This window comes from Bos grunniens, chromosome 15, assembly GCF_055505025.1.
Source record: "Bos grunniens cultivar Pamir isolate PY7600 chromosome 15, Bosgru_T2T1.0, whole genome shotgun sequence".
Classification (NCBI taxonomy): domain Eukaryota; kingdom Metazoa; phylum Chordata; class Mammalia; order Artiodactyla; family Bovidae; genus Bos; species Bos grunniens.
The window spans coordinates 64,737,420-64,750,601 of record NC_141179.1 but is presented as its reverse complement, the minus strand read 5'-3'; the positions used below and the strand labels follow the sequence as shown (position 1 = coordinate 64,750,601).

The 13,182-nt window shown below is 45.2% G+C and overlaps 1 protein-coding gene across 3 annotated transcripts in view; it reads right to left on the bottom strand.

Moving 5' to 3' along the window:
- KIAA1549L (KIAA1549 like) overlaps nt 1-13,182 on the bottom strand; it is a 316,445-nt gene that overhangs the window by 85,738 nt on the left and 217,525 nt on the right. For all 3 annotated transcript variants that reach the window (XM_086341097.1, XM_086341099.1, XM_086341096.1), the window contains exons 10-11: nt 11,476-11,647; nt 117-280 (exon numbers count right to left, since the gene is read on the bottom strand). In XM_086341097.1, the coding sequence (XP_086197223.1) occupies nt 117-280; nt 11,476-11,647 (336 nt within the window). The remainder of the gene's footprint in view (nt 1-116; nt 281-11,475; nt 11,648-13,182) is intronic.

Here is a 13,182-nt window from a genome sequence, read left to right as displayed (position 1 = left end):
GAGGACTGAGGAGGAGGTTTCCGAAGGTACTTGCAGTGACCTCAATGGCCAAAAGGCAGGCAAAGCCCCCTCGGGCCAGGGTTCTTACCCCTCTCCTCTCAGCTTCCAACACATACCTTTGCTCGCTGAGGCAGGTTCATCACGGTGTCTGGCTTGAAGTCGTTCTTATTCTTGCGGCAGAGCACGGCAGTGATGATAATGACGATGACGGTGACCACGGCGATGGGCGCCAGCACTGCAGCGATGATCCACAGGTTGTTGGGTGGGTTCTTCACCACGGCTGCGGAGTTGAGGGGGGAAGCATGTGACCAGGAGCTCAGGGAAGCAAAAACACCCCTGAGATAAGCACCTCCAGTCCCCAGTCATGAGGTGGTTGAGAGGCTTTGGGCTCAGAAAGGCTCTTGCTTTGACAAGTTACTCCAGGTCTCTGAGTCTCAGTGTCCCCATCTGTAAAATGGGCTATCCTGTGGTGAGGCATCAGAGACAAGGTACATGTGGTGCTTGGTGTAGCCCCTAGGAGGTGCTCAATGAATGAAAGTCTTTATTAGGACCAGGAGGAGGAAGAGGAAGATGGATTGGGATCAATTTTCCCCACTGGTGATGTCCGTGAATCAGAAGAAGAGAGAAGAACTCTGAGGATTAGTGTGTTGCTTCAATCAGGAGGCAAAGGTCACAGAGAGATGACTCGAAATATTGTAGTGAAGTCGCCCCTCTGAATGACCAATGAATAAAACACACCTGAGTGGACGAATCTGCTCCCATCCTGCCATGGTCAGCTGGGGATGCTTGGAAATGCCGTGCTCTAATCAATACCATGTCCGATTAGACACGGGTAATCTGGCCAGACAGTAGGGAAGGTGGTGGGCAAGATGGCTGTGACTGGTTGTTTTAGCTCATGATACTGTCTGCTAACAACACACATGCTCTCGTCTCTCCCACTCCCTGGATGATCTCATAGACTCATGGCATCAAACACCATCTGGGCTGATGATGCTCATTTACATAGCTCTAACTAGGACCTCTACCCCAAACTCCAGATTCCTATATCCAACTGCCAACTCAAATCTCCAACTGGATACATAAGAGATGTCTCAAATTTAATACATCTGGAACACAACTCTCAATCTCCCACCCCCTAAAACCTGTTCTTGTGATATTCTCTTCTCCAATAAGTGGTAACTCTTTCCTTCCAGCTGTGAAGGCCAATAACTGTCATCAGTGTCAACCTGTTTCTTTTATTCTCTCCCAACATCCTATTTGTCAACAAACCCTGTCATCCCCATCTTCAAAATATATCAGTTCTTTCTATTGCTATGGTCCAACCTAGCAACACGTCTCACCTGAACTACTGCAATGGTCTCCTCCCTTGTTCTCTATAGTCTACTTGTAACACAGAAGCTGGAGGGATCCTTTGAAAATTCAGATCACAACATTCTTCTGCTCAAACCCTGCAGAGGCTCCAACCTCACTCAGAGTAAGAGCCACAGTATAATTTCTACAAAGCTTTAAGTGATCTGCTCCAGCAAACCATCCTAGTTACTTCTCTGCTCTTAAAGCTCTTCCTTCAACTCACTCTGTTCCAGTCTACCTTCCTCCGACTGTTCCTTAAGCATGCTGGACATGCTTCTGCCTCAGGGCCTTTACATCAGTTTATTCTTCTACCTAGAACACTCTTCACCTAGATATCCACACGACTCTCTCCCTCATTCCTTCAGGGCTCTGAACAAGTGTCACTATATCTGTGAGGCTTTCCCTGTATTCTTTGTAAAATAACAATCCCTGCCCCAGGCACTCTCCATCCCCTTTTTCCTACTTAGTGTTCCTTTACATCAGTGCTTCTCAAACTGTAAAGTGAAAGTGTGAAAGTGAAAGTCATTCAGCTGTGTCTGACTCTTTGCGACCCCACGGAGTATACAGTCCATAGTATTCTCCAGGCCAGAATACTGGAGTGGGTAGCCGTTTCCTTCTCCAGAGGATCTTCCCAACCCAGGTATCGAACCCAGGTCTCCCACATTGCAGGTGGATTCTTTACCAGCTGAACCACTAGGGAAGCCCAAGAACACTGGAGTGGGTAGCCTATCCCTTCTCCAGCAGATCTTCCTAACCCAGGAATCGAACCAGGATCTCCTGCATTGCAGGTGGATTCTTTACCAGCTGACCTACCAGGGAATCCCCTCAAACTAAAGTGCATGCCAATCACCTGGGAATCTTGCTCAACGTGGATTCTAATTTTGTGGATTGGGATGGGTCCACCTATAATAGGTTCTTCAGGACACCAGTCCACCATCTTCTCTGTCTACTGGCTGTCTGAATAAAGTCACTATTCCTTGCCTCAACAACTTGTGTCTCAATTTGTTGGCCTGACATGTGGTGAGTAATATGAGCTTGGACTTGGTAACATGCCTAATAAGCTCCCAGTAGATACCCATGCAGCAGGGCCCCAGGCCATACTTGGAATGGTGAGACTCTAAAGTATATATCACCATCTGCTGTGATACATACATTATTTGCTCACCATCTGTCACCCCTGCCCCTCGTTTAGCATGTATACCCTAACAGAGCAGGGAGGTTTACTTTTTGTCTCTTGTTTGCTGCATCCCCAGGGCTAGAACAGAGCCTTGCACATAGTAGTGAAAAGTGAAAGTGAAAGTCGCTCAGTCGTGTCCAACTCTGCGACCCCATGGACTATAGAGTCCATAGAATTCTCCAGGTCAGAATACTAGAATGGGTAGCCTTTCTCTGCTCCAGGGGAATCTTCCCAATCCAGGGTTCAAACCGGGGTCTCCTGCATTGCAGGCATTTTCTTGACCAGCTGAGCCACAAGGGAAGCCCAAGAATACTGGATGGGTAGTCTATCCCTTCTTTAGCAGATCTTCCCAACTCAGGAATCGAACTGGGGTCTCCTACATTGCAGGCAGATTCTTTACCAACTGAGCTATCAGGGAAGCCCCTGCACATAGTAGGTGCTCAATTAAAAGCTGAATGAATGTATAACTACACTATCATTATTCCTGTTCCAATTTGGCTCCCCCTACAGGTTTCTACGAAGGACAGAGTAAAAGCCATTTAAGGGAGAAGTTCCCTTCTCCCTGGTAGTTCCCATCCATGAAACTGTGCTGTGTGTGCTAAGTTGCTTCAGTCGTGTCCAAGTCCCGGTGACCTCATGGACTGTATTCTACCAGGCTCCTCTGTCCATGGAATTCTCCAAGGGAGAATACTGGAGTGGGTTGTCATTTCCTTCTCCAAGTTCCAATCCACATTTTAAATTAAATACTTTCAATCTGGTTTATATATCACTCTCTTATAAGTCTGGTTAGCATAAGTTGGTACTCCTGATCCTGTTTAACTCTGGGGGCTGCTAAACTCACAAAACTGAGGACTCAAGTCTGGAGTACAAAGACCCCACCAGTAAGCATCACATGGTGAGGACCTGCCTGAGGAGCCAGCTGGTCTTTCTCTGACATCAACCACCCCTGACTTCCACTGGCACCTCATTAGCCAAGATTTACCTCTCCTCAGGCAGCTCTTGGCTCGGAAGTGCTATTAGTACAAAATAACTTCTTTTCCACCGTTTTTGTCAATCGGTGATTAATCACATTATTAACTTCTGAAAACAGCTCATTAGATAATGTGCTTCTGTTGACATTAAACATGTAATTGCTGCTGCTTTTAGTAATTCAGTATTTCTATGTGAGTTTTAGGCCATTAACATTTTTTAAAGCTTAATGCGTCTGTGAAAAATATCAATTTTGGCTATTCTATCCTGATGGGGAAAAATGTATAGTGTATCAGAACATGATACCCTAAATATATTTATATGTATTTTTTTCATTAGCAAGAATGAAATATTAACATGAGTTCAGCTTTTACTCAGCTTTATTGTTTTGATGGATGTGTGCAGTATGGAAAATCCTTTCACCTCTATTTAAATGAGGAAGGAATAAAGGTACGCTATGTACATTAATAAATTCATTTAACGGTCAAAGCGATAGTAAAGTTAGGTCAACTGAAGTCATCCAAACCTAATATATTCATTGGCATAATGATCTAAAACTACAAAGTCAGGTACAGAGGTGAAAAGGAACAAATGGCTATTTAATTTGCAACAATGTCAGAGGAAGGATAGGAAAATGAGACAACACATTCTGAGCTTCTACTGTGCGTTAAGCACTGCGATACACTCTTTGTCAGGCTTTTACTCTCATACCCATTTTGCAGATGAAGAAACTGAGCCCCAGGGAGGTTAGACTATGTTTTTTTTTTAACCATAAAAAGTCATTTCTCTGAAATATACAGTATAAGTCAGCTCTGAGTTAATGCATATGAATGGGAGTGTGTGCATGTATGAATGCACACACACAAAGTATTGGTCAGAGCGAATGAACTCAATAGGTCCCTATAATCTGAACTCAGAAAGAATTACTCTCATGTAGAGCAAATGGTGATAGGAGAAGGATTCCATTCAAAAAAGTTCTCAGCTCGTGTTCATGACTCCCAAAACATGAGAAATCATGACTGGTGTGAGTAGACACAGGAAGGGTCTAACTCAGATCCCTGAACCTGGGGAGAGCTCAGGCCCATCGTGCCCCTGCCCACGCGCTCTTGCGGCTCTCATCCCACTCAGGTGTGGCCCATGAGGCTCTACCGCTGGTGGCTCCTCTGCTGCATCTGTGACTCATCATTGCTGCTCTCTTCCATCAGGGACCTCCTCACTGGCTCTCAAACCCCACCCCTTCTCTGCCTGGAACTTTCTTCCCAGGTATCCTCAAGAAGCAACTCAAAGGTTGCTTCCTCAATATCGTCTTCACACCCCCAAACAATTTAAGATTGCAACCATTATCTCCTCGGCATCCTTCAGCCTCTTCCCAGCTTAATTTTTCTCCATGGTACTTACCAGCATATATTATTCAGTTATTTTGTCTGCTTAATCTGCCCACTTAGGAATATAAGATCCATGTGGGCAGAGTGTTTGCCTGCTTGGCTCACAGCTGTATCTCCAGGGCCTAGAACAGTGCCAGACATATACTAGGTGCTCAAGAAACATTTGTTGAAAGAATGAGAGTTCCCTTTACTGAAGGGCCAGTCTATATAGCTTTCTTTAAGTGATATTTTTTGAGATCGATGTCTGACGGCCACATAAGGGAAACCAGTTCCTGCCCTGGCCTGCTTGTGTATGGGGAGAACTGTCCCTACGCCATCGGCTGGATAAGCTCTCTGAGGGACCCCTCACTCCAGATCCTGCAAAGAGAGCAGATGAAAACCTCCATCGGGAACGCAGCCACTTCTTTAGAAGTTACTGCTGCCCCATTTCCTGGAGATGACATGAGGAGAGCGGGCATCACACATTCCACTGTAGGGCACTGCCCATTGGCCCTGTGCTGTGTGTATGCTAAGTCACTTCAGTCGTGTCCAACTCTTTGCAGCCCCATGGACTATAGCCCACCAGGCTCTTTGTCCATGGGATTCTCCAGGCAAGAATACTGGGGTGGGTTCCATGCCCCTCTCCAGGGCATCTTCCTGACCCAGGGATCCAATCTGCATCTCTTCCATCTCCTGCATTGGCAGGTGGGTTCTTTATCACTAGTGCCACCTGAGAAGCCCTGCACATCAGCCCTAGACCTAGCAATTTAGAAAACACTGGAACGCACAGTACGGGATAAGGAAGTGTCTGTTCAACACCGTGATTCTCCATTCAAAGTGCTGACCTTAGATTTACATCGCAGGCTGATTTAAGAACTATTAGGAGAAAATGCGGAGAAGGCAATGGCACCCCACTCCAGTACTCTTGCCTGGAGAATCCCATGGACGGAGGAGCCTGGTTGGCTGCAGTCCATGGGGTCCTAAGAGTCGGACAGGACTGAGTGACTTCACTTTCACTTTTCACTTTCATGAACTGGAGAAGGAAATGGCAACCCACTCCAGAATTCTTGCCTGGAGAATCCCAGGGACAGAGGAGCCTGGTGGGCTGCCGTCTATGGGATCGCACAGAGTCGGACACGACTGATACAATTTAGCAGCAGCAGCAGGAGAAAATGAGATTTAAAACATCTCTTTCTCCTCTTCTTCATGGGTCTTAGTGTGTTCCTCATCTGGGTGGAAGCATTTCCCAGGGTCTGTCTTCTGCTTTGTACTCCCTCCAGGACCAGAATTTCTCCAGGATTTTAATTCTGTTCTGTATTTATAACATTCTCAAAGTCTACAGTGTTGACTTTAGCCTCTCTCCTGGGATTCAGACTAGGATTTCCAACAACTGTCCTAACTTCAGCCCTATATATCCCCCACAGCACCCTTTAATAGTCCATCACCTAGGTACTTCCCTCGTAGTCCAGTGGTTAAGACTCCATGCTTCCACTACAGGGGACTGGGGTTCGAACCCTGGTTTACAGGGGACATGGGTTTATACCCTGACCAGAACTAAGATCCCACATGCTATGCAATGTGGTGGGGGCCCTACCCCCCAAAAAAAGAACAAAAGAAAGTCCATCACCTAAACTCATCATGGCCGTAAGTGAATAAATCACACTCTCCCTCCTAAAAGAGCTTCTCCTCCCCAACTCCCTCTCTAATTTTATTAACAGCACCCTGTACTCTGAATTATATAGGCTCTTAACCTTCAAATCACCTTTGCTTCTTCATAGACTCTCCTTGAGTCCTTCCACCTTATGGATAAATGAGACATTCAGCTACTACTTATTATGTGTTTAATAGGTGCCCCAGGGATATACTAAACCCTCTATATGCAATAATTATTTCATTTAAACCCCTAGTAGTTCTCCCAGGTCAGTGTTTTTATTTCTCTGTTTTACAGATGAGGAAAATGTAGGTCAAAGAGGGTCACTCATTTGTCTCCTGTCTTATTGCAAAGGCTCTGCTCTCAACTGTTCTGCTATGGTGTCTTCCAACCACATGCCTCACTCATGGCCTGGCAAAGGCATTTAGCAAAGGTGGCTCCTAGGCTTTCACAAGAATAGAGCCAGGCAGTAACTGAGGCTGGATATTCAGAAAGGAATGAGATGTGGTACCTGCTTTTAAAGAGCTCATGAGGAAGAAAGCAAGAAAACAATTCATTTGGCCACTGGGATAAGGGCAATGAAGGCCTTTGGAACTTGGGGGAAGGGGTCACGCTTCAGCAGTCAGGGACAGGGAATGTGAAGAATGAATCCTCCCATGTGGCTGAAGCCCTGGGTCTGAAGGAAAGAAGAGTAGGCTGTATGATTGGGAAAGAAGCCTGGAGACCAGGCTGTGAAGGGATCTGAATGGTTGCTGCACACCTGTTGTGAAGGGCTTGGAAGGCCCACTTTAAGAAGCTTGGATTTTACTCTTGTGAACAGTGAAGAGCCACCAAATATTTTTTAAATGTTGTAAATGTACGATCAGAACCTGTGTTTATTATAATGACTCTAATTACAATGTAGACAGTACATTAGTGGCACAGAAGCTGAAGCTGAGTCATTTGGGAAGCACATGCAAAGTCCAAGAGGAGATAATGATGAAATGGAGAAGAAAAAACAGTTTGAGAATTACTCTAGAAGGGAGCTGGGAGGGCCAAGTGGATTTGAAGGAAACAAAAAAGTAAGGGTGAAGGCTAGCAGCTCTGAAGGCAGGTGGAACAGAGTTGAAATCCTGTCTCTCTGAGCCGCAGTCACGCCTCTAAGGTCCCTAGATGATCCTTCGACTCTCATTTCCAAAAGGCTCCAAGCACCTTCTAACTGCTGTGACTGCTGTCTCTGGCCCAAGCTCTTAAACCTTCCACTGTTCCCCATGCATTTCCATCAGTAAAGTCCCCTTAGCCTCAACCTCTTCTCCTGACACTTCATTCACCTCCCGGTCTAAATAAGGCCAGTTCTCCCATTGCTGCCCCTTCCCAAGTACAATGAGGCCGGGAGTAGAAGTAAGGAGGTCAAGGAACTGATCTCAAAGTAAAGGATGGGTTGGGGCAGGAGAAGTGGTGAAGAAGAGGAGACAATGAACCAGGTAAAAATCTCTAAAGGATGGACTTCCCTGGTTGTTCAGTGGTTGGGAGTCTGCCTCCCAATGCAGGGGATGCAGGTTCAATCCCTGGTCTGGGAAGATTTCACATGCCATAGGGCAACTATGCCTGCACACCATAACCACTGAGCCTGCACTCTAGTGCCTGTGCCCTGAAATAAGAAAAGCCACTGAAATGAGAAGCCCGTGCACCACAGCTAGAGAGTAGCCCGTACACAGCAACAAAGACCGAGGGTAGCCAAAAGTAAGTAAATTAATGTTAAAAAAAAACTTCAAAGGACAGTGGGGGTCAGCTTGGGGTCTAGAGGTGACTGCAATAAGGAGGGGGCAACTTTGAAGAATCTAGCATTTTTCCAGAATAGAAGAAATGGTCTGAACATAGCAATAAGGAGCTGGGAGGTGGGGAGCCTTCCTCTCTTATGGTGTTTCTCTAGTCAGTTTGCTGATTCGCAGTGTGTACCACCGCACCCAGGCTCAAATGTGCCCTGCCCCACAATCCTAAGCTCAGCTGCCTCCTTCACTTCATTATGACCCAAGAGAGCAGAAACAACCACAGAGATTCCTCAGGCTTCCAGTACCAAATGTACCATGTGACTGACACCCACACCCCTGCTCCGCTTGCCTTCCTGCTGCCAAAGGCTGGGCCATCCCCGCTCCTCGCTGAGTCTGACCCTCCACTTGTGCCGCCCCCTTGTCCATGTGTGGGCTTTATTCCTGCAAGGCTTGTCTCTCTTCTGCATTGTCAGTTTCTCCCTCTCTATTACAGTCTTACTACTCAAATGTACCCACTCTCTTTCATGTGGCCTCATTAATCTTCTCCCTTTTCTGTCCTTGCTTCCCCACCTCCACTGTCTCCTGGGCCCGCTCCAGCTACTCTGTCTCCACTACCTATTCCTGGGAACTCCTCCTGCCAAGCTTTCCACCAAGCTCCAGTTTAGCAAGGCCACTTCATCTCCGTCCTTCCAGTCTCTGCCTCTTAAGAACAGAAGCTGATGCAACAGCTCAACTCCTTCTAAGACATTCACTTTCTTTGCCTGTTTCTGGACCCTACCTCCTCCTGGGTTTCCTCCATCTCCCTGGATGCTCCTTCTCAGGGTCCTTTGCTGGCTCCAGTTCTTCCCTCATGTAACTTCCCCAGGTCTTAATTTTCACCCTCTTCTCTTTAGTTCTAAATCGTGCTGAGTCTGGTTAATCTCATGAACTCCCTTAACTCTAAATGTTATCTGTGTTGATGACTCCTCCCAAGTTAGTATTTCCTGATCTCTACTTGCATGTATAAACTAACATGTTCAAAACCAAACTCTCAATTCCATCTGCCCATCCCCACCACTGCCCCACCGAACCACCTCCTCTCTGTACCTTCTGCATCTCAACAAATGACACCAAAGTCAGTGCTCAAGCAAACACCTCGGAGTCAACCTTGAGTCTTTTGGCCCTCACCTTCTCCTACTCATACCCAATCCATTATCTTGTCGCACTGGTTCTGTCTGCAAAAATATGTAAAATATCTTCTCTGAGTCTCTACCTCTGACACATTCCTCTCTCACCTGGACACCTGCAGTGGTTTTCACTCCTACCCTCTACAATTCATTCTCCACCTGGAGAGATGGATAAAGAGCTGAGGATGGAGCCTGGGGACACACACATGAAGAGGATATAGCAGAACTGATTAGGTCATTGACCTGACCAGAGATGGGACGGAGCCCACAGGGAGGGAAGGACAGAGGTGCAGAGGAAGAGAATCTGAGTTAAAAACATTTTAAAGGCAAGACTGTAGAGGGTGATCATCATTTCTACGCAAAGGTGCGTCTATGAGGATGTGCTGGCTGAGCAGAAGTGAGGGCCATAACAACACATGGGCTGGATCATCCCCATGGAAGCCACACCCACCGTGGATGAAGGCAGAAGATGAGGAGAGGAAAACAATGAGCCAGGTGTCAGGTTCCTAAGGAGTGTGGACACCAACTAGGAGATCAAGCTAGGCCTTCCAGGCCTAGAGCATGCTCCACGTGCTGCCGAATCTAACGTTTCTGCCACACAGTTGCTCACCTGCCTCACCTATTCCCTGGTTTCTCTGAAGCCCTTATTTGGGTCCCTAATGCCTGGGCCATCAGAAAGCCTCTTTAGTTCTGCCTTCTCTCAACCTGAACACTGACAACAGATTAATCTCCCTAGATAATGGGTACTTTCAATGATACTATTCCCCTGCACAGAAGTCTCCAATAGCTCCCCAGAACCAATCTCATCACTGTACAATCCCTTCCCTTGCCATGCAAGGCCTGAGTCTCCTAAGCAATGCTCATTTCTACCCCCATCATCTCCTCCTCATGCTTCGGTACTGCATGAAACTTGACTCCTTTTTTCCAAGCACTGCTGGTACTCTTCACTTCCCTTCTATTGCTCCTGCTTCTTCCTCTTTCTGGACTATACCCTCTTCCCCACCCTCAGCTGGATTCATAGCGTGTAATACAGTTAAGAACACACTTTGGAACTCAGATTCAGATTCCTGTCTTGGAGTTAATATCATGTCAAGTACTAATTCTGTGATATGGAGCAAGTTAGTATATATCCAAACCTGTCTTAGCCTAGGTTTCTTCATCTGTAACTGGGGGCTGAATAAAGTTGCCCCAGAGAAATAGAGAAAAATTAGTGTAAAGCAACAAGCATAGCAGCTGCCATGGGGAGGGCCCTCAAAGAGGCAGTTATTATGTTTCATATCCTTTCTCTATTAATCCTTCCCAGATACCCCTTGAGAGCAATCTGTCCCTCTGTTGAGCCCTGTATCGATCACGTTGTCTCCTCGAAGCATCTCTGCATTCTACACCTTTATATCTGCATCAACACCTTCTCTGCCTTAAAGGCAGGGATTTAGCAAGTCTTGCCCACTTCTCTGTGTCCTCCAGCACAGTTCATGTAGGACTCTGGAAAGTTTACTGAATCAAATTACCTTTAATTCCCCAGCAGACAAATACAATCTCAGCAGTGGTGATTTTTCTAGCTGTTCACAAGACTCTACTGAGGAGGAAGAGTGGGTAGCACCTGGGGCAAAGCAGTATTACCATCACCCTAGTATCCAAAACACATCCCTTACCCAAAACCTGATAGCTACCTCATATCAGGGCTTCCCTGAGAGCTCCATTGGTAAAGAATCTGCCTGCAATGCAGGAGACCTGGGTTTGATCCCTGGGTTCGGGAGATCCCCTGGAGAAGGGAAAGGCTACCCACTCCAGTATTCTGGCCTAGAGAATTTCATGGACTGTATAGTCCATGGGGTCACAAAGAGTCGGACACAACTGAGCGACTTTCACTTTCACTCAAATCCTATTGCTTTAAACAATACAGGAAACAGCTGGTTGGTCTGAGAACCTTCCAGAATAGAAATATTTTTAGCTCTGGGTCTACTAACATGAGTTTAGGGACTCACTTGGATGAACAGGAAATATTTACTGATGTTAAAAATATTGAATAGAAAGACTGTCCCCTTACGGTCAGCTTGCAGAAGAACAACATGATGCAGAGTCAAGGCCATCCTTTGGGAGTCAATGGTGCTCAGGATCTTGGCAGCTGCAGTCCCCAGCAAAGGTTTCCCATTGTACAGGGTGTAGTAAGTCAGCTCCGCGGGGTCTTTGGGTCCTGGCACCCGCTGCATCTTTACCATCTTTCAGAAAAAGATAGGCTTTGTTTACAGGGCATTGTGCATCAACTCTGCAATTACTCACATGATCAGCAGGCTCGCTCCTGACTGTGAAGCCTTCTCCAGCTGAGTGGACCCATAACATATATTTAAGGCATCAACCTTCACATACCTCCCTAACACCGATGTCTCAAGGAACCCTACTATTGCTGGAAGAGGAAGGCAGGGAGGAGAAAACAGTCTTGAAAATACAAACATCTGGGAAGAACAGTTTGAGACGGAGAAGAAACGCTAAAGTGGTCAAGTCTTCCAGCCTCCAGAGAGCTCTGGCCTCATTTGAAAATAGGCCTCCACATGAATTCAGGGCATGTTAAGTTATGCTCAAACAAGATTTCTGATTTCAAATTCCTGCAATTGCCAGAGAAGGGGAAAAAAAATGAACTTCTAGGTCTACAATCCAAAAGGTCTCTGATAAGAGCAGGGTTTGGAGACTCAAAGTTCTTTTTCTAAAATAACCTTTGTTGCTTTTTCTCACTGCACTACGGAGAATTTGAAAATACAGAAAAGCATCGAGAAATGAAATAAAATAAAAACAACCTGTAACCCCCTCCACAAGCTAATTACTATCATCATTTTAGAGTATTTGCTACTATTTTTTTTCATTTATCATTTTACAAAATTATTTATCATATTTCCTGTATAATATTATATATTGCCATTTTTACTTGCATCCATAGGGGCTTAATTATAATAAAAGCATAAACGTTAGTTTCTACATGGCATTCCAAGGCATACCTCGTAAACTTACTTACCAATCCTTTATTGTTAAACACCTAGATTGTTACTCATTTTTCAGTATTGTAACTAACAATTGATAATCACACATAAAACATAAATTTTAATACCTACATAATGTTCTACTGTGTGCATGTGTCATAAACTTCACTAAACCTTCATTTGTGGACATTTAGGTTGTTATCAAGTTTTCACTAGCATAATTCACCATTGATAAATATGGCATCATGTAAGTATTTCCCAAAGTGTATCTGACAGATTATGAGTTTCACAGGATATCAAAAGAGGTAACAAAAATGTTTATAGCAGCATTGCTCATAATAGCTAAAAAAAAAAATTCAAAAATTCAGAAGTCTCTAACAGTAGGGTGGATAAATGAATTATAGTACTGTTGCACAATTAAATATTATAGAGTAGTAGAACTGTGGCTCTTTGATCCAGTATGGGTGAATACAAAGCCTGATATGGAGCAAAAGAGACAAATTACAGAATATGAAGTTCAAAAACAAACAAAACCAGATGATGCACTGCTTACGGATACACATGAGAATGGTAAAATCTATACAGAAAACACAGGCATGATTTAATACAAAATCCAGAAGCACATTCAACGCTGGTAGAAAGGAAGCAAGTAGGTATAATCAGAAAAGACACAGAGAAAGCTTCTGGGGTAAGGTGACAGTAATTCTCTTTGGGTTGTGGGTTCTTTTTTTATTAGTGTTCTTTAAACTCTGCATATTTTTATGCTCCTGAGTATGTATGCT